The 19405-nt window shown below is 41.0% G+C and overlaps 1 protein-coding gene across 1 annotated transcript in view; it reads right to left on the bottom strand.

Annotated features, from left to right (window-relative positions):
- The window catches only part of ANOS1 (anosmin 1), a 153291-nt gene that overhangs the window by 79627 nt on the left and 54259 nt on the right, over positions 1–19405 (bottom strand). Inside the window, exons 3-4 of the mRNA XM_083172566.1 lie at positions 10779–10841; positions 6368–6590 (exon numbers count right to left, since the gene is read on the bottom strand). Of these exons, the coding sequence (XP_083028692.1) occupies positions 6368–6590; positions 10779–10841 (286 nt within the window). The remainder of the gene's footprint in view (positions 1–6367; positions 6591–10778; positions 10842–19405) is intronic.

Here is a 19405-nt window from a genome sequence, read left to right as displayed (position 1 = left end):
TTAACCTTTTATGGATTGAAATGTCAAACCAATGACTGAGAGGCCCATTTCAGAGTCTGGCATGTCTGATAGCAATTAGTTGGATAGTTCCTCTCACAATTATAAATTACTAGGAAAAATGAGCACCAATTCTGATGATCATGGAAAACAATGGGTGAAATGTAATAGAATGAGAGAATCAGAAAGTGAGAGATTTGGTAAGAAATCTCCAGGGTTTTTTTTTTTTAAAGCGGCAATCATTTACACTGCAAAACCAGTTTGATTTTGCAGTGTAAATGATTGCCGCTTTAAAAAATGGAGATTTCTTACCAAATCTCTCGCTTTCTGATTCTCTCCTATTACATTTCACCCATAGTTCCCAATGACAAAACATTTTATCATTTGTTCATCCAATTATGATTGAATAGATATGCAGCCAAACTTTGGTCATTTGCTGGGTTGGCACACCCAACACAAATCAAGGTTTGCAAAACGCAGGGGTGTTTTCATTGTAATTATCTTATTACTTTAAATTCTGGGTTCCAAAGCCCTGAGAATCATCTGCAAAATCTGTCTCTTACTAAACGCAGCCTAAGGTTTTGTTTTTACATCATTAGTAAATTAAAGTGATGAATACATTGTTTTTCCAAAACTGAAAGCTCACTATACTATGTATGTGCTTACACTAAGGCATACACTAACAATTATTGTCTTGTCTTTCAAGAGCAAGATAAACATGTAATATTTCAGTAAACATTAGACTCTACATGTTGCCTGCAAGCCAGCAGTCATCAATTCTAACTTTAGTTGATGAGAATCATAAACTCTGTCAGGTTAAATTTGTAGGCTTAAACTCCATCCTTAATTGTGATGTGCAATAATTTTGCAATTTTCATGCAGAAATGCTCCATCTGCTTTACATTATGGTCCATTGGACTCACTTGATTGGAAATAACTCAACCTTGCTCTGCTGAATGTAATTGTCAGCATATGGATTTCAAAATCACAAAGTGCAAGTGCTTTCAGTGTATTTCTCTGCGGAAACATTGCCATGAGCGCCTAAAACAGATGTGTGTTGGTCAGTATATATTTTTTTTCTTGCGTAACTAACAGTCTGACTGTATCTAAAAAAATAAACTAAAAATGAACATAAATCTAACTCAAAAGATGGATGTAATAACATAGGGCTTAACTATAATAAAGGAAACAAATTTAAAATAAAAAAAAAAATTAAAACACTTAAAAGTGTGAAATAGGCAATTTGACACAGATACCTAGATGGTCCATCAGCCTACAGGATGGTGTTACACAGGGCCTGATTAAAGGACCCATGTGCCTAGGCTAATATACAAGTAGCTCCCGTTGTAATGCGACTAAACACATGTGTATGGGCGCTCAGGGACACGCCATTCGTACTGCCTATGCACATGTAACGAAGGTTATACAACTGGCATGTATGATCTAATGCTTGTGGCATGGGAAGACATTGGCTTTAGGCACCCCAGCTGGCACTGTAGCACAATATACATCTGGCAATCATCTTAATAACAGTACATCAGGATGGGTGATAGCTAACAAGCATGGAATAAATTAGGCCTTAATTTTAATCCCATTTAGGCTATTGGTTAATCAAGCACATACAATGCTCAGCATGACCATGACCCTATTGGCATGTTTACTGATTGCTCTTCCCTGAACTACATTTGGTAGGTAGCAACCACAGAATTCTGGGAACACCACACAAGACCTGTCATTTTGGAGATGTACTGACCCAGTAGTCTAGCCATCACAATTTGGCCCTTGTCAAAGTTGCTGAGATCCTTACATTTGCCCATTTATCCTGCTTGCAATACTTCAACTTCAAGAACGGACTGTTTAAATGCTGCCTAATATATAATGCCAATTGGCAGGTTGCCTTATGATATAATCAATTTTATTCATATTACCTGTCAGTGGATTTAATGATAAGGCTGATGAATAACAGTACACAATTACCAGCTGCTGGCACAAGAAGCTTAAAATGGAACCAGCACAGCCCACTCCTTGAACTGCTAGATTCACTGTTCATCTAAAAAATGCGGTAGCTGTTCTGAAGGCAGAGAGGGATCTTTTGATTTATCCACATTCGGCATCTCCTTGTCCCCTCAAACAAATAATGATGTGGTCGATACAAAATTATACTTTTCATGGCACATTGCTACCAACTGTAAATGTACCACTATGGGGTAAACTTCAAAGCTGGAGTAACTACCAATCGGCTCCTGACATCAGACACAACCTGTTTCCAAGCTTTGATAACTCTACCCCATGTTTACTATTCAAAATCCCCCAAAAAGTGAACTGATACACTATATATTTATTAACCTTAGCCAGGTCTAGGACCACACTATGGGAGTTGTTTATCCACAGGTGGTGGCCGGAAGCCTAGTTCTAGCACTTGGCCTAGATCTTTATATTTCATTTTTATTTCATAAAGTCAAGATAAAGACTGTAATTTCTTATTATCTGTAGACACATCTATGCCTTTCACAGGAAGTTAACTAGAGCAATATTAATTTAGGCCTCAGGACCACTTAGGCTATTGAAAAGGTTTAGCGCTTCTACTTTTTTTTTCTACTTCCAATGTGTGCATTTTGTTAATTTAGCTTTTTGCAACCTAGATAAGTGTAAGTTTGTCCCAGTTGCCCGGAGGCAAGATATATATTGGTGCCCCCCCACACACATACACACAAACGCTACCTTAAATAATATATGAAATATACTGTTCTATATACATATAGCTATATATATTTAGAGAGAGAGAGAACACATACAGTATATTTCTGAACTCAGCTATAAAAGCGATATTGATGGTTTTAAATTAACAGATTTGGCAGGGTAGGAGAGGTGCCCCCTTGGGAGCTGGAGCCCGGTGGCAGATGACTCCATTGCCTCACAGATTTCTGCCACTGGCAACAGTATGCCAATAGTGGTATGGATCTTTTTCATTTTGTGACACAATAAAATTAATATCTGCATATTTAAATTATAGATTTAAATTGCACAATAAATCTTTTTTTCTTGTGCATGAGGGTGGTCAATTCTCTAGGTACTTCCTCATCTTTGCGGCCACAGCTTATGCCAGTTAGGTTAGCCACCTTCAGAATAGCATCATCGCCCCCTCACAGGCTCGGTGGCTCGCTCCGCTTCGCTAAAGGTAATAGATGGTGGCGCGAACACAGGAGGGTGGCGTAGACCCATAGTGGTGGTACGCAAAGATTCCTACGTAAGTTCCGTAGCGAAAGCTGTGGCCGCAAGGATGAGATGTTTCCCAAATTCTAAATTCCCACATCATGCACTGGTTGTTTAGCAACCAAGTTTCTACAAACAATTATCTTACATTATCTTACAGTAAATACCAAGTTTACTGGCTCCCATTACACCAATTATTGCCTGTTATACATACAGGAAAATGTGTATTTTAAAGTCAAATCCACTTACAGCAATGCAGAAAAATAATATTTTAAAAGCATCTTATTTGTTTAAAAAAAAAACATGTCCACTTATTTGTGCTCTCATTAAATCGATGTGTTCTGCTTTGGAATGTTTCCTACAGTTCATGTGAAGTCATTAGTGATAGTATATGTCAGCATGTTTCTGTAAGACCAATATACACTGCCAGATGTGGTTAATATCATTAGTACTATTAAGCTAATTCATCACGTAATGAAAGGGTGTGATATATACATGGCTTCCTGCTCGGAACAGTATGCCCTATTCTGAATAATGACTGGTTTCCAGTCATCAAGCGTACCTTACATTGGCAGAATTGGACATGCCTGACTTTAATAATGTGTCTTTTATAATGTTCTACTACTCTTTAGTATCACTTTCTTTAGATAATGAAAGGGCACTAGAGAGAACACAATTAGCCTCTTATCCTCCAGGTAAAAAGCATCTGCTTTAGTAAGAGCCTTTCATTGAGTGTTGAGATCCTGCTGTGAGTAGCCGAACAATGAACTGATGTCAGGCTATTCACGGAACATTTGCTGGGAGGGAAGCAGTCACATAATGAACTGTCATCTCTATTTGTCAGGAAGACTGCAACTTACCAGTCTATAGTAAAGATGATACACTGGACCAACTTGATATTCTTAATTAATTAAAACACATTTCAGTCTTGTGAAATTGAGATATATGCAATCATTACTATGTCTTCTTCATATGAAATTTAAATGTAAATGTTTAACATGCAATCTGAATCATACAGCGTTTGGTGAAAACTGTTTAGTAGTCGGTTGTAGCAAAAGAAAATGGACCTGTCAACAAGTATTTTTAGCACTTTGCTTTGTCTCGGTTTATACACTTTTGCAAAGTGTTAATATTCGACAAATACAATGTGGTTCTCGATGAGTCATGAGCTGTGCTCATTTTGTTGGGACAGTCCTTATTGACAAACCAAAAGAGGGGCAGAGTTTTGCCCAAAGTAGGAATGGGACGGGGATGGAATGGAATCCATCCATCCATCCATGGAATATATTGATACAAATTTTTAGATCTTATAGATCTTTAAGTGGTCTAAGGCTGTGGCCACACCGTGGGTGTCTTAAGAAAGGAGGAGGCCTGTGTGCAGCCTCCTAACCTGGGCCCCTCCTCTCTAGTTCTAGTGCTGAACAATTGCCATTTTTCCAACGATTTCTGCAGTGCTCCTGCCATTCAGTGGGACATGGTTGGCCGGAAGGAGCCTGCATAAAGGCTCCTACGTGGCAAACATTACTTCCTTAGCAACGTCATCTATGTTTATAAATTAGAAGTTACTTAGAACTTAATGACATCACCCTCATATAATCACCTGTCCAGTAAAAGCTTTACAGTATTTAGCTTTCATACAAACAACTCTATGTCAAATGTTTTGATAACTTTAATGTATTTTATCCTGTTTAATTATTTTTGTTTTCTTTTTGTATAATCCCCCCCCCCCCCCAAAAAAAAAGGTGTGAAAAATCACTGAAAGGGTTAGAGCAGTTGTTATGACACTTTGATTGCATTTGGGTACAGTAGCGCACGCAGGGGGGGTTCTGAGTACCCAGAAACCCCCCAAGGGGTCTAAGGGCTCTAGGCTTAAAGCTGAGGGTCCCCTCTCTCGATGGGTACAAGAATTTTAGAAATCGGCCCTTGGGAACCGGAGATATCTGACTTCAAAGCAGTGGTCCCCATCCAAGTCTGTTAATTGCTCTTCCCAGTCAGATATTTCAGGTTCTGTCTGGCTTAGAATTTTTCTGAGGGTATATTTCAAAAGCTGGGACACTCCCGCTTTGAAAGACACTAGTACCTTGTCTCTACTGTTCCCAGAACCAGAGATATCAGCCTTCCAGCAGCTGGTTACTGCTCCAGCTCCACACACCTGGTATGTAGTTATATATTCTCATTGGCAGATTGCTCTGCCTCCTGAACTTTGATCCCCTAGACCCCAGTACCATTTGGTAGGTGGGATCCTCTAGTTTTTAATTCCATTAAAATCTAAGAAATCTATTTCTGGGAACTGGAGATATCTGCAGTCAAGCAAGCTGTCCTCCCACCAGAAAATTATGAATAATAAGCCCACTCCACTATAAACCCCTCCTCTGCATATTAAACATCCTCTACCACCCTGGAAGTTATGTATCATGGCCCCTTCATTCAGCCCAATGCCCCCTTCTCCCACCATCTGTTCAGTAAAGGGGTAATTAGTGGAAATTACTGATCCAGGCCCTACATGCTGAGCGGTTGATATAATACCCCCTACAACCCGGGGGACATCAAAGCTTCCCCCACCCCTACCGCTGGAGGATCGGTAGGTGCCCCAATACATTGCTATACCCAGGGGTCTACACTGCTGTTGACGCCCCTGTATGTATATATGTATATATATTTTTTTTCATTATTATTATTATTTATATACATTTGGTCTATCTATAATACTTTAACTGACTCGGCATATACTGGGTCACCTAAGTGTCCATCTCACTTTCCGCCCCTCTGGAAACCCCCTTCTGAAAATCCTGCGTTTGCCACTGGGGTACAATGGGGGCACTTATTTCTGCACCAGTACATGAAATTACATCATGTTGCTTACAGGGGCTACTGTAGATATGTATAACACACACAACACATTTGTTATGGCATAAACAATACATGTGGAGGATAGAACTTTGCTTTTGAACTCCACTTCTTATTTGGTAGTGGCATACTGAAGTGCACTGTTTGCATTATATCTCCCTGCATGTTTACTTAAGGTCAGAACTATTAACAGAAGCATACAGTACTACATCATAGCTAAACTAAAGCAGAATAGATGGCGCTAAAACTAACTGCCTACAAGACTTTGCAATTGACTTTATGATAATGCAAAAGATCCCAAAAGTCTTACCTTTGTACAAGTTTTTAGGTACTTGACATGTATGGCCACAACCATTGGAGCAGCACTTCTTTACCCCAGAGCATTCATTATCAGCATCACAGCTTTCCACACAGGCTGCAGCAAATCCACTGGCTTTCTCCGGAGCAGGGCAGTCACCTTGCTTTACTGACAAGACGGATTTGAGAAATTCGCAGCTGGTTAAACATTCATAGTGTTTCTTGGGAAACAGCGGCTGAAAAAAACAACATTACAGCATTACAGTTTACTATTATTACCTGTGATGTCTTAAAGGGCCAGATGTGTCAAGCTTCAAAAAGTGATAACATGGAGAGTGATAAACAGCCAGCCAATCAGCTTCTACCTGTTATGTTACAGACTGGGTTTGAAAAATGACAGGTATGAGCTAATCGGTTGGTTGTTTGTCACTCTCCACTTTATCACTTTTTGAAGATTAGTGAATCTGGCCCCAAAACTCTATACACTATGGGAATGATTTTTTAGATGAAGGAATTTCCCTTACCAGGAAAAGAATGAAAGTGGGTTTTTCAATTACTTCATCTTTTCCTCGTGTGGTAGATACAGTTAATAGGCCTTAACCCAAAGAATCTGGTATTAATTCTCTGGATAAATTTGTGGCACCCAAGATCAATGTAGTGAAGGTGGATCTCTGAGCCCCCTTACCATCGATCAAAAGTCTGTGTTAGGTATAGCCTGCAGGGTGATTGCAGGCTATAACTAAATATCCCTGGAAGATCAATTAGCATGCACTAATTATCTACGGCATTATCTTGGGACTGATGCAGAGTATTACATGTATTTGCACTGCACATGCTCAGAAATGGGTAAGCGCCAGTGCACGCAATGCAGGGCATTTTTTCAATCCCGGGATTCTGGATTGAAAAGCAGTCAGTGCCCAGATCCTGGGATTAGTCTCCTTATGATGTGCTGCTCTGGGAACGGTTAGAAGCAGTTGTTCAGCGGGCACAGAGGAGGGGGTGGGATGGTGCTGGGGTTCCCATGGGAATGCAGGCGGGCTGATGCCTGTCAGCGCTCGCCCCATCTTCTGCGATTTGCAGAGGAAATAAAAGTCCATTTCTACTGACTTATTTCCAAAGGCCGAAGAAATCATTCGAGGGTTGGCGATCATCAAATGATTTTTCCCGCTAGCAGACAAATATGAGGGGATGTGTTAGCAGACATGGTACCTGGGGGAGGCGGGAGTTCAGTGGCACAGAGTTAAACAGCGAACGACCGCTGCTTACCACACTGTGTTGAATCATCACCCCCAGGATATACATGGCTCTTGGATAAGAGGCCACAAAGGTTTCCCATTCGGCGGCAGCTGGTTGGTGAATAATAAATAAAAGGCTGTGGCTAACCTCTACAATGCTTGGTGTTGTATGACTTATTATTGGTGTTATTATGGACAGAATGGCAGATAACTTATAAGTCTAATATCATGATTTAGTTTTCCTTTATTAAAACTGACATAAACGTAATTAATGTACAGTTATATTATGTTCCACAGGCAACTGAAGCTGAAACGGATGGATAAGGACATGTCTATCATACAAGATAGCCAACAGTTCCCATGCGTTCTGAGTTAACATATTTGACTTGCATGTACTGTAACCTTATATATTTCAATGTAATCTGCAGCCCTGTCATATAAGCTATTTCAGGACGAGATAGTCTGACAGGAAGTCCGTTGTGCTCGAGAACAAACACCGCCACTGTGATGAAAACCTTTTGTCAAGTATCTGCAGTTTATAAAAGCTCCCAAAGTGTTCCATATATAATTGTGAATATTATTAATATAGCATATTTATATAAATCCGCCTGCGGATTACTGTAAGCTCATTGGTACTTTCATGATTTCATTTACAAGCAGCGCACACACATGAAGGCAAAGGGTCTTTTGTGAGTTGTGAATTTGCAGCTAGTTAATTAAAACTGTTTATTATCCCTTGGGGTCTAATTTGCCCCTTGGCCTTCTCTTTCTTGCTCTGTTTTGCAGCTTTTTTCTCAGGCTTAAGTGTTTTGCTCTTCATTAACAGTCTTTGAAGTTCTAAATTTAAGTTCAATCAGTAATCAGTAAGATGTTTACTAAGAATTGCTTGGTCTACAGCTGCTGTACAACTGTTTGCTGGCAGAAGAGAGCATTGGGCATGATGCAGAGGTGCACGGTATTCAAGCGTGGCTGCAATATCTCATGGATTCAGTGTAATAATGTGCAAATGGCAGTTTAAGAGCTCCCCTTGTGTACTTCCATAGGATAAACTGAGCAAACCCTGTAATGTCTTCTTTGCATTATTTGCAATACTGAAGTGCAGATCTTCCCTAGCACAGAATCTTTCTTAAGACATCACCATTGTGCCTACAGTTCTGAGGGGAAGGACTGTGTACAGCCTCCTCCATTTGGGCCACCTCCTCTCTCGCGACTAGCGCCTGCTCTAGTGCACAGCACAGTAGAGTCTGAGCACTAGAGGTCTCAGACTCTACTGCGCATGAACAGAACTCCACGCAGCGGCCATTTCTTCTGTGATTCTGGAGGCACTGCTGCCGTCATCGCGGGACTCTGGAGAGGTAAGTATTAAAATGGGTGCAAAGTACGTGGTGTAGACCCCGGAGCCCCTGTGCTCGGTGCACATTACACCAATTATAAATACGCCACTGGATCCTACGACAGAGATCACTGAGTCGCATGCTGAAACACGCCGATGAAACTCCCATAACACGACTGTGACACCTCCTTTGCAAAGAATTTAGAGCATCTCCCAGTTTTCACCCTTAGCCAAGTGGAAATAGTAATGTCGCTTACTGTTTATTACCAGACCAGGAATATGTAAAACAGATTACACAATTATGAATATCGACAATCTCAGGTTATTAATGTGCCTGTCTTACTGTAGCCAGACGGTACTAAAAAACATATTGGCCCAGATGCACCAAGCTTCAAAAAGTGCTAAAGTGGAGAGTGGATAAACAACCAGCTCCAACTGCCAATATTCAAACCCAGCCTATAGTGTGGCAGTTAGGAGCTGCTTGACTGGAAAGGTCACCTGATGCCTGCTGCTGACATCATCAGTGGCAGACAGAGAGGAAAAGATGCCACACATGAGAGCAGCACAGTGCAGAGGGGTGTGCCAGTGTAAGAGGGTGCCCGTGCAGAGCTTGCCATTATTATGTCTCACTAAAAGGAGGATGAGGTCCTTGTGCTGCTACATATGAGGGGTGAGGAGTAAATAAAAGCACAAATAACAGGCACTGTTAAGGATGCCATGATCTATGGCAACATTGCAAAGATCCTGTCCACCAGGGGTATTGCAAAGACACAACAGCAAGTTCTTAACACATTTCTGTCCCTCAAGAAACAATATACCAAGATTAATGATACCACAATCGAAATCACAGTGTTAAGGGAAGGATGGGGTGGCCCTTATACAATCTGTGTGGTACATCTAGTGATGTTGGAACGCTCTCTGCAATACCGTCAACTCACTGTGCAATTAAGAACAGGTTAAGCATATTCATGAGAGCATCATTTGTTTTGTAAAACAGCAATTCCATCACAAAAATCCACCTCCCCATGCTATACAAGTGCTGTTATGGCACTTTTTGACTATTTACCCTTTGAGTGCCAACATATCTTTTAGAGATGTTCAAAATTTGCTGCTAAAAAAGCCAGCATCTCTCACATTTGCTAAATAAATTCAAATAAAAAACATTGTGTAAAAAAAGATTATATTTCCTATATAAGGTAAACATTACAGGACGTTGGGGAAGATGTAATAAGCCTTAACAAGAGATAAATGCAAGGGTGATAAAGAGAGATAAACGTCCAGCCAATCACCTGCTAGCTGCCATGTTACAGTTTGTGTTTGAAAAAAGTCAGTTAGCAGGTGCTTGGCTGGACGTTTATCTCTCCTTATCACCCTTGCATTTAAGGCATAATACATCTGCCCCATTATGATGAATAAAAATGTTTGCTTGGCAATTTTCACACCAATTTTGACAAATTATCTTGGCACTCAAAGGGTTAACATCACTCATTTCCCATTACACCACATGTAGAAGTGTACAGAAAATGAAGTCATATGTGCCTGCCATATTACACCATCACGTGTGCAGACGAACATTGTGGAGAATGAAACTCCCCTATAGGCAAATGATGAAATAAATGATGGAATATCCTTAGTCTCTGCCCCTATTCCTTTATGTGCTGCCTCAGGTAGATGAAGGGGACGGAAGGCCTCTGGAAACATTTGGATAGCTTTATTTTAAATCACCTCAGTAAATGTTCTCCAGGAGCCTAAATGAATCATAAATCGCCCACATGTGGTAGAGAGGATCTTGTAGTTTTGCATGGCATCTTTCATGAGAGAAATGTCTTTCCCTGCCCAAAATAAATATGACATACCTCACAGAGACTTTGGCAGCTATTCTTTCTCAGATCCCAGGTTTCCTTGCATGGTTCCAAGCACTGTTGAAAGATTGAACAAACACTTAGTAAAATGTCATTTTGCAGCATATGTTTTATTTTTATTTCTTGGGAATGTAATACTCTACCGGGAAAAAAACAACAGCGGCAGACATAACAGTATTACATGTAATAGTGCGACTCCCTGGGCAACTGTCAGTAAATGTTCCCTGGCTGCTGTGAGCAGAGAGGTTAGCGGAAGGTAATACGTTACATGACATATCGGGCATAACTCAGACCTGATCGCAGGAAATTTTGTTCTCAAAATGGCCAAAACCATGCTGCACTGCAGGTGGGGCAGATGTAACATGTGCAGAGAGAGTTAGATTTCAGGGAGTAATTTTTCTATGCAGGGTAAATACTGGCTGCGCACAGTGTATAAAACCCTCCTGAATAAGGCCCATAGTCCACCACTGAAACATTTATTTTAAATGTTTCCATGTATTTAATTGATTATTTTACCAGGCTTATTATAGTTTTTCGATGCTTAACGGAAACTGGATCTACCTGAAATATTATCATGACATCCCTGCATTGTCAATTAACAGATTTAATTATTTATAGCTTAAAAAGCTGGCAATATGCTTCCAGTAAAAGTACCACGGCTAAAAACATATGATACTTGGTAACATCAACGAGACAATATTGCATGATCTACTCGTTATTTATTCAGAAACCCACACTTCACCAACATACAACCGGTCCGGGCTTCATTGCCCTAAGGATGTAGTAAGGCAGAGGGGGGGAATTTACTAAGCTGTGTATTCTACTTCACATGTGATGTTGCTATGGCAACCAATCAGAATCTACTACTTATTTATTTAGCACCCTCTAGACGATAGTAGACAGAATCTGATTGGTTGCACATAGCAACATCACATGTGAAGTAGGGCCGGTGCAAGCCTCCCCCCGCCCCAGGCAAATCCTCCGCCCACCGCCCAATGGGGGGTGTGCGAGGGATAACGTGGCAGGCGGCCGCGCTCCGGGAGGAGGGGGGGTCCGGGCGATACTGCAGCCGGCGCTTCGGGGGGGGGGGGGATTGCAGGCGATACTGCAACAGGCGCCCGTGCTCTGGGGAGGTGCGGGCGATACTGCGACTTGTGCCCGCAGCCTCCATGTCCAGGGGGGGGAGGATAGCGTTGATTCACGGGCGGGATGGGGGGGGGGAGAGGGAAGCCCACTGTCTTACCTGCTCCCAGCTTTCTATGGTACCTCTATGGTACCTCTCCTCTGCGGCTCATTACCGCCCTCCAATGGCCGGCACCCTAGGCAAATGCCTAGCCCTGCCTAGTGGAGGCGCCGGCCCTGATCTTAGTAAATAATTTCCCCCAGGGTGTTTTGTAAACAAGACAGATGAGAGAGAGAAAGAGAGAGAGAGAGAGAGAGAGTGCTACTGTTGAGTAAATACAATATAGGCATGTATATGTTTCATCATTTTCGATGTTGTAGAATAATAGCAAGTATTTCTTTGACTTTTCATAACATATTAATAATGATAACAGTTTAAAAAAACATCAGTCTTATATTTAGTACTGTACATAGTAAATACTATATGACATAATAATGAAATGTATAGAGTCTATAAGAAAGAAGATATGACTACACCCAGATTAATATCACACGGACACTCCAAACTGTTGGTCTGGGAAGAATAACACATGGATAAGAAAAACAATGATGCAGAAAAGCTCCCCGGTCAAGGTTACCTAAAGTACACCTTTTATAAAAGCTACACGTGTGTACGTCTGTGTGTGTGTGTGTGTGTGTGTGTGTGTGTGTGTGTTTGGAGGGGGAATTGTGGTGCAGCTAAGTAGTCAATGCAAGGTTTATGACCCTGCCACCATTATCATGACCACATACCCTACTAGGTAAGAAATGATGGCTGGAAACACACAATGTAGAGATATTTGCTGGTTGGAGACACATAATGTAGTGATATTTGATGGCTGGAGACACATAATGTAGAGATATTTGATGGTTGGAGACATTGACACCTTTTGCATTCCCAGTCACCGCCTGTCATGAGGCCAGGCCCTTTCAGTGAGACCACACCCCCTTATCAGATTTCACATTGGAAGGGAGCACCAGCCAGAATCTTAACTAGGGCATCAAAATGGTCAGAACCAGTCGTGGCCGGGGATTTACAGAAATGTGTAGGCTTTTGGAGACACTTACACTTTTCTAGGTGTTTGGAAGAGCAACCAGAGATTCAACTGTACACTATGGAATATACATTACAGCTTGCATCCTCAATATGCTCGCTACCCCAATGCACTTGAATTTTTTATTATAGGACTGACAAAGAATGTCATTTTGAGACATGTAGATTTCCTTCTAAAACAGTCAAGCTCTGTTTAAGAAGGTGAAAAGGAACCTGGAAATCTGAACACAGTGGGCATTAATCAGAGCGTTGATTGCTTTTTTCTCCCTGCTTTATTTTTAAGTGCACATGGGCATCTTTTTTTCAAAGCAAGTTGCATGTATGAGTCTGCATGACAAGGAGGCCGCGGCTGAGGGGTTGGATGTAAGTGTAAATGCGGATAAAGGGAATGTCAAAGTGAAATGCACATTTGAGAGACACGATTTGTGGGAAGTCAAACCCTGATGACTAGCAGTTAGCAGAACTAGATGAATACCCATGTTTTGCTATGGAATTTTGAGTATTTCCATGCATGTAACCAGTGGCGGCTCCTACCTCTTTCTGGGAGGGGGGCTGCCTCTGGCCGCAGGCACCCCCTCCCCCCACCGCCATTGCCTCTCCCCTTCCCCGGTGCCTGTCCTATGATGACAGGTGCCGGGACAGGCGCATGTGCAGTACAAACATAAGTACTGCACATACAGTATGGCCAGCTTCTATGGGCTGCCCCCCCTGCCCCCCCCCCCCCCCCCCTTGTGGGCTCGCTGCGCTCACAAGGCAGCGGGCACAGTGCCTCGCTGCGCTCGGCACACTAATTTATTCTCCCTCTATGGGTGTCGTGGACACCCACGGAGGGAGATTTTGGCGGTCGGGATTTTAACTGCATCCCAGTAATACTAACTATTACACTGTCCATGCTTCTTAGCTACACTTTCCTGCCATTTATGTGTATGACTAATAAGTCATACACATAAAAAACTAATTAAAAACTAATTTTGAGCAATTCTGTGCTTCTCCTACCGTTGCAGAGATGGACATTTTTGTTACAACTCTGAATAGGTAGCAAATCACGCCCTGGTTAACTTTTGCATTGCGTCCAACTATGAGTGAGGTCCAGTGTTGGTCTTAATTAGATCTATGCATAGAACAATGAGGGTTACACTATAACGATAAGCAACAGCAAGGACTGTAGCACAAACAAATGTATCCTGAAATGATCAATTTAAACACGTAGTAGTAATTAAGAATAATGAAACAAAAAATATCGCAGCCATCATTTTTCTTCAGTCTTATTTAACAATAGGGTGAGTAAAAATAACACAATATAATATATATGGGAATATAATATAATATTTTCCATTAATAACACTTTCCCAAGGAAATTGTCCATAAATGTTCCCAACTACACCAGACAGCAGAATAAATAGACCATCATATTCCAAGCACAAGTCTCATACATTATATATACAAATAAATGCAAGTAATACACTGTGTAGTTATAATAGGGTGGTATTTTGTGAAATTGAGAAGAAAAAAACACTTAAAAAAAACTAATTAAAAATAACATTATAAATGTCCTCTTTGGGGGGTTATGTAAGATAACCATCTCAGAAAGGAGAGACAGTTTGTTAACCTTAAGGACTTCTCGGCAGACCAACATAAACAAGGATCAATGTCTCTTTCCCATAACATTTGCACTTTCACATAATTAAAGTATTTATAGAGTGTAATTGTATATTATACACAAGACATTTAGATTATATTCCCTTAAAGTATCTGCAATCAGCAAAACTCAATAATATATTGAGTTCACACAAGATGTTTTAGAAGGCAGGGTCAATTACTTACAAGTCTCAATAACACATTTACATTAAGACTGAAAATAAAACATGAGATTAGCTGTTCGTAGAGAGCAGGTATGTAAGGCAGCTGCTGAAGAGTAGATTCACTGGCTGAAACGTAGGTAGATGTGGAACTGTATACAACACTAAAAGAAGAAACTGTGCCATTATTGGCTGGTTAATTTGTCAGTCCCTCCCCAGCAATGCCAACATGGGCAGAATGCAGTCATTTACACTACATTCAGTAGTATTTAGACATAGGATACATTAAATTAAATACAATACTGTCCATGTACTCATGAACACAACCTTTATCTACTAATAGAAAATATGACAGTCTATTCTAGATTAGATTCCCAAGTTTCAATTTAATTAATAAGTAATTTATGGGTTCACTTCAGGACACACTTCTGCACTATCAAAAACTTAGATGATACCATCTTAAAATGTAATACTTGTAAATTGATTGGTTGATTTTGACCCGGTGCAAGAATATATTTAGCAGGCCGGAGGACATTTGAAACAAATGATGTGCATGTTATGGCTTTCTCCAGACATAACAATAGAACACATTAAGGCAGACATGAATTACTGAACTATGTTGACATTTTATTTTTGAAATGTATCTATGCATCATAATTCAAGACCAAATGGAGTTTTTACAGTTTATCACATTCTCCATCTTAGCTTTCCTAAAACGTTAAATATTTAGACTTTCAAAGAACAATGTTAAAGAACATGAAATATAACCCCACCCAATTCTAAAATAAGCAGTTTGGGTGGAGTATAATGAGATAAAAGACATATTTTAACTTATTTTGCTGTATTTAACTCACCATTGTCTGTATTGGCCAAGGCCTCCAATGGCATAACAGTCCCACAGTCATCACACTGTTGTCTTTCTAAAGCTCGGTACACACTCGACAACTTTTTTCTAACAATTTGGCCAATTCCAATAGATTGGAACAACAAAATGTTGAAACCCTTCAATGTGGCGATTTGTGCTCCTGCATGCTGCCATAACTCCATTGCTGACAGCATTTGCAAGTACAGTATGTATGCCCTTTGCTGATGCCAGTTCCCTGCTGGGTCCTGTTGCCCACGATGACAGATGTGGCTAAAGACACAGGGAATGGGGGGGAGGAGGTTTGTCATTGATCTCCAAATAGTTTTAAACTATCGTAAATAACAGGTATGTCTGTTTTTTAGGAAAAATCTACATACTTGGATGCAGCCATAGGCATCAGGTGACTGTCATTTACCTTTTTTGGTATGAAATTTACATTACCACTATGCATATGTGACCAAACCAGACCTAACCTAAATATATCCAGAACTTCCAAATGCTGAACGGGGAACAAACTAGGCTCTGCCAGGTCTCTCTGCCTTGAGAACCTATGACCATCTTCCCATTCAGTTGGGAATAACATCCTCTAGCAGCAACTGGAATTAAGACCTCTGGAACCACATACAGCTTGGCCATCAATTTGTCATCTACAGATGGAGCCGGGCTTAACTTTGCAGGGGCTGGCGATTCTATCACCAGCCCTGCCGGCTAACCACACCTATCTTAAGGGCAATAGGAACAGACACCTTTTCCATCATAATCAGTGTTACAATTGGACATTTGACCATTGGGTAAATATTTTATGATACAGTATTTGTGTTTGTATTTTTAAATATTTTTAAATATTAATTAAATATTTTGTCATATTGCACTGGAATTAATTGTCATATATGTTTTAATGCCTTAAGCGCAGTTACATTTGTATTTCTCTTTCCTGTGTATTTATTGGAAGTGCCTTTCCCTTTATTCACTGTAACAGCTGCTTGGCAACACATCTCATATTGGATCACCCTCCCGATATCTACATATTGCTATTCCTTGCATGTTTGTTTTGTATTTTAAAACCACGCATACAAACTTTTAAGTTTAGGATGAGTTTTTTATTTATATCTACGTCAATGTATGTTTTCTTTCTTCTGTTTTACCTCTGACTACGGGTTGTTTCACATCAAAACCTGTTCCAGAACATTTTAATAAACAACGTGTATTCTTTAAAAGTAACATATGGTCCTTGCACTGCAATCTGATTACACAGTCCGTGTTATTCATTCAGCTAATGTTTGGCGAATCAGGAGTTATTCACAAATGAATTCTTTGAAGATGAATATTAGAAGCAGCCAAATGAATTCATCCATACAGAAATACAGCTTGCCATTTTGCCAGGATAGTTGCATACGCTGATGTCAGTTCCTGTACTAAATAAACTAACTTTACCATTCTACCGTATAGACCAAGTGTCCACAGCTCATTTAAATTCTCAGTGTCCATAGATTGTCTGCAACTGATTATTGGTCTATAGTTACTGTGAGTTAAGGTGGGTACACACGGGGGCAATATTGGCTGAAATCGCTAGGAATATGGTCGCTGAGCGACCATATTGCCAGTGATTTGGAGTGCTACTGGCGATAAATCGCCAGCTGCGCGCTCCCGTGTGCACTCCCTAATGGTCACTGGTCGCAGGAGCATGCTCTTGCGACCAGCGACTTCCCCCCGGCGCTGAACAGGAGGTCAGCGGAGATCAGCGGCAGAAGGATTCCCTTCTGCTGCTGCTCCCTCCTCCGTTCGGATCTCTCTCCTCCCCGCCGCGTGATAGCAGCAGCGTCTGCTGCTCCCTCCCTCCTCCGTACGGGTCGCCCCCCCACCGCGTGAAAGCAGCAAGCAGACGCTGCTGCTCCCCCCCGCCCTCTGACAGTAGCAGTGTCTCCTTTTCATCGCTGATGAAAAGGAGACACTGAGCAATATGATTTACTGGCAATATATTGCTAGCAATATATCGCTAGCAATCTTATTGCACCATGTGTACTCAGCATCTGAGCAAATGTGTATCATTATTAGTGGTTTCCTATGAATGCTCGTCCTAGAAAAGAACGTAACTACAAAATCAACCCTCTTTGAGTGCCAACAGCTCTGTGAGAGATGTTCAGAATATCTGCTAAAAATGCCAGTGTCACTCACATTTGTTACATAAATTCAAATAAAAAATGTTGTGTAAAAAAATATACAATTTCCCATATAAGGTAAAAATTACAGGTCATTATGATGAATGTTTGTTGGTATGTACAAATGCTTGGCATTTTTAACGCCTATTTTGACAAATTCACTTGGCAATCAAAGGGTTAAGCATCAAGAGAGTTTTTTAGATAAACATATTTGCTTTCTAAAGCCCCGTACACACTAGCCAACCAGCTCTACCTCCGCTATCATTAATGATATCACCTATGAGCCCAAGCAAATCGTGTTGCACATACACACTGAACAATATCGGTAAATGATACCGGCAGTGACCCACCACCTGGCTGCTGTAACCTTGAGCATGCTGCACAGATGATGGGGACTGGGTGGGGGTTTCTTCAACCATGCACAGGAGCGAGCACGGTTATCGATATTAATCACACACATTAAACTTTTTTTTAAAAGCGATCGCCCAGAAGGGCCAAAATGAGTGATATCTTTTAAAAAGTCATCTAGTTTGTACAAATGAATTTCTACATAGTAGAATAAAATATAGTTGCAAGATTCTATCTCTGATGACAATTAGACTAAATTCAAGAAAAAAACATATTTCCTAGGTTAGTAACATGATACTGATATCAATCCCCATCAATAAAGTTGATAGTACTCTAGTTCGTTTATTGCCATGGTATATAGAATTTGCAAATGTCCCCCTAAGGCTATTTTGGTGTTGATTTTAATAAGATGTGCTTAATCCAACTTTAAACCATGCCTTTGAACTCTCACTCTGTCAACACTGTATCAAATCACCAATGTCACCAGTTCCTCTGTCAACGAGAAGATCCCATCTGTATCCGCGTGAATGTCAATAGCTATGAACATGATGCATGTAGATATGACTGCAATGTGGTTTAAATGTTAACTGAGTGTCAAGAAAAATCTGTAGAATCTTAAAAAGGTATTTGGTTTATTTAATGAAGCCTTGTGATCCCCAGGTGGTGGAATGTGACACTGAGCAACACCAAAAAATGTTCTGCATCATGTTCTGTATTTAATGCTTTGCTGTGGCAGAACACTTGATGTCTATGTAACCAATACAGTGACGTTCCTGGCCACTCTTGTCACTATGCTGAAAATTTGACAGCCAGGAGAGAAGCAAAACCCTGGTGACATAGAATAGCATATGTGTTTGTAATCGCTGTGCCTGGCTGGTTCCAAAGTACAGAACAATGAGAACCCTGTGGCACTTAAGGCCCTTATTCTGGTCTGTGCGGTACGGCCCGCGTGCGGCTGTACCGCCGATGTTTTCACTCTGCACATGCGCAGAGGTCACTCTGCGCATGTGCAGGGGAAATCGCCGCACAAAAATTTTTTACGCCGCAAAGGGGGCGTATAGGGGCGTGAGGGGCTTAATACCCTCATTTCCCTATGCATACGCCCCGCGTTTCATGGGCGTTCCCATGCAAACGCGGGGCGTATGCATGGTAATGAGGCTATGACGCCAGTGATGGGGGCGGAAAGCTGACATCGCCGGATGTCAGCTCTCCACCCCCATACAAGCTTTCACACG

Source organism: Crinia signifera, chromosome 2 (assembly GCF_055691185.1).
Source record: "Crinia signifera chromosome 2, ASM5569118v1, whole genome shotgun sequence".
Lineage (NCBI taxonomy): Eukaryota > Metazoa > Chordata > Amphibia > Anura > Myobatrachidae > Crinia > Crinia signifera.
This window is presented reverse-complemented; position numbering and strand designations above follow the sequence as displayed.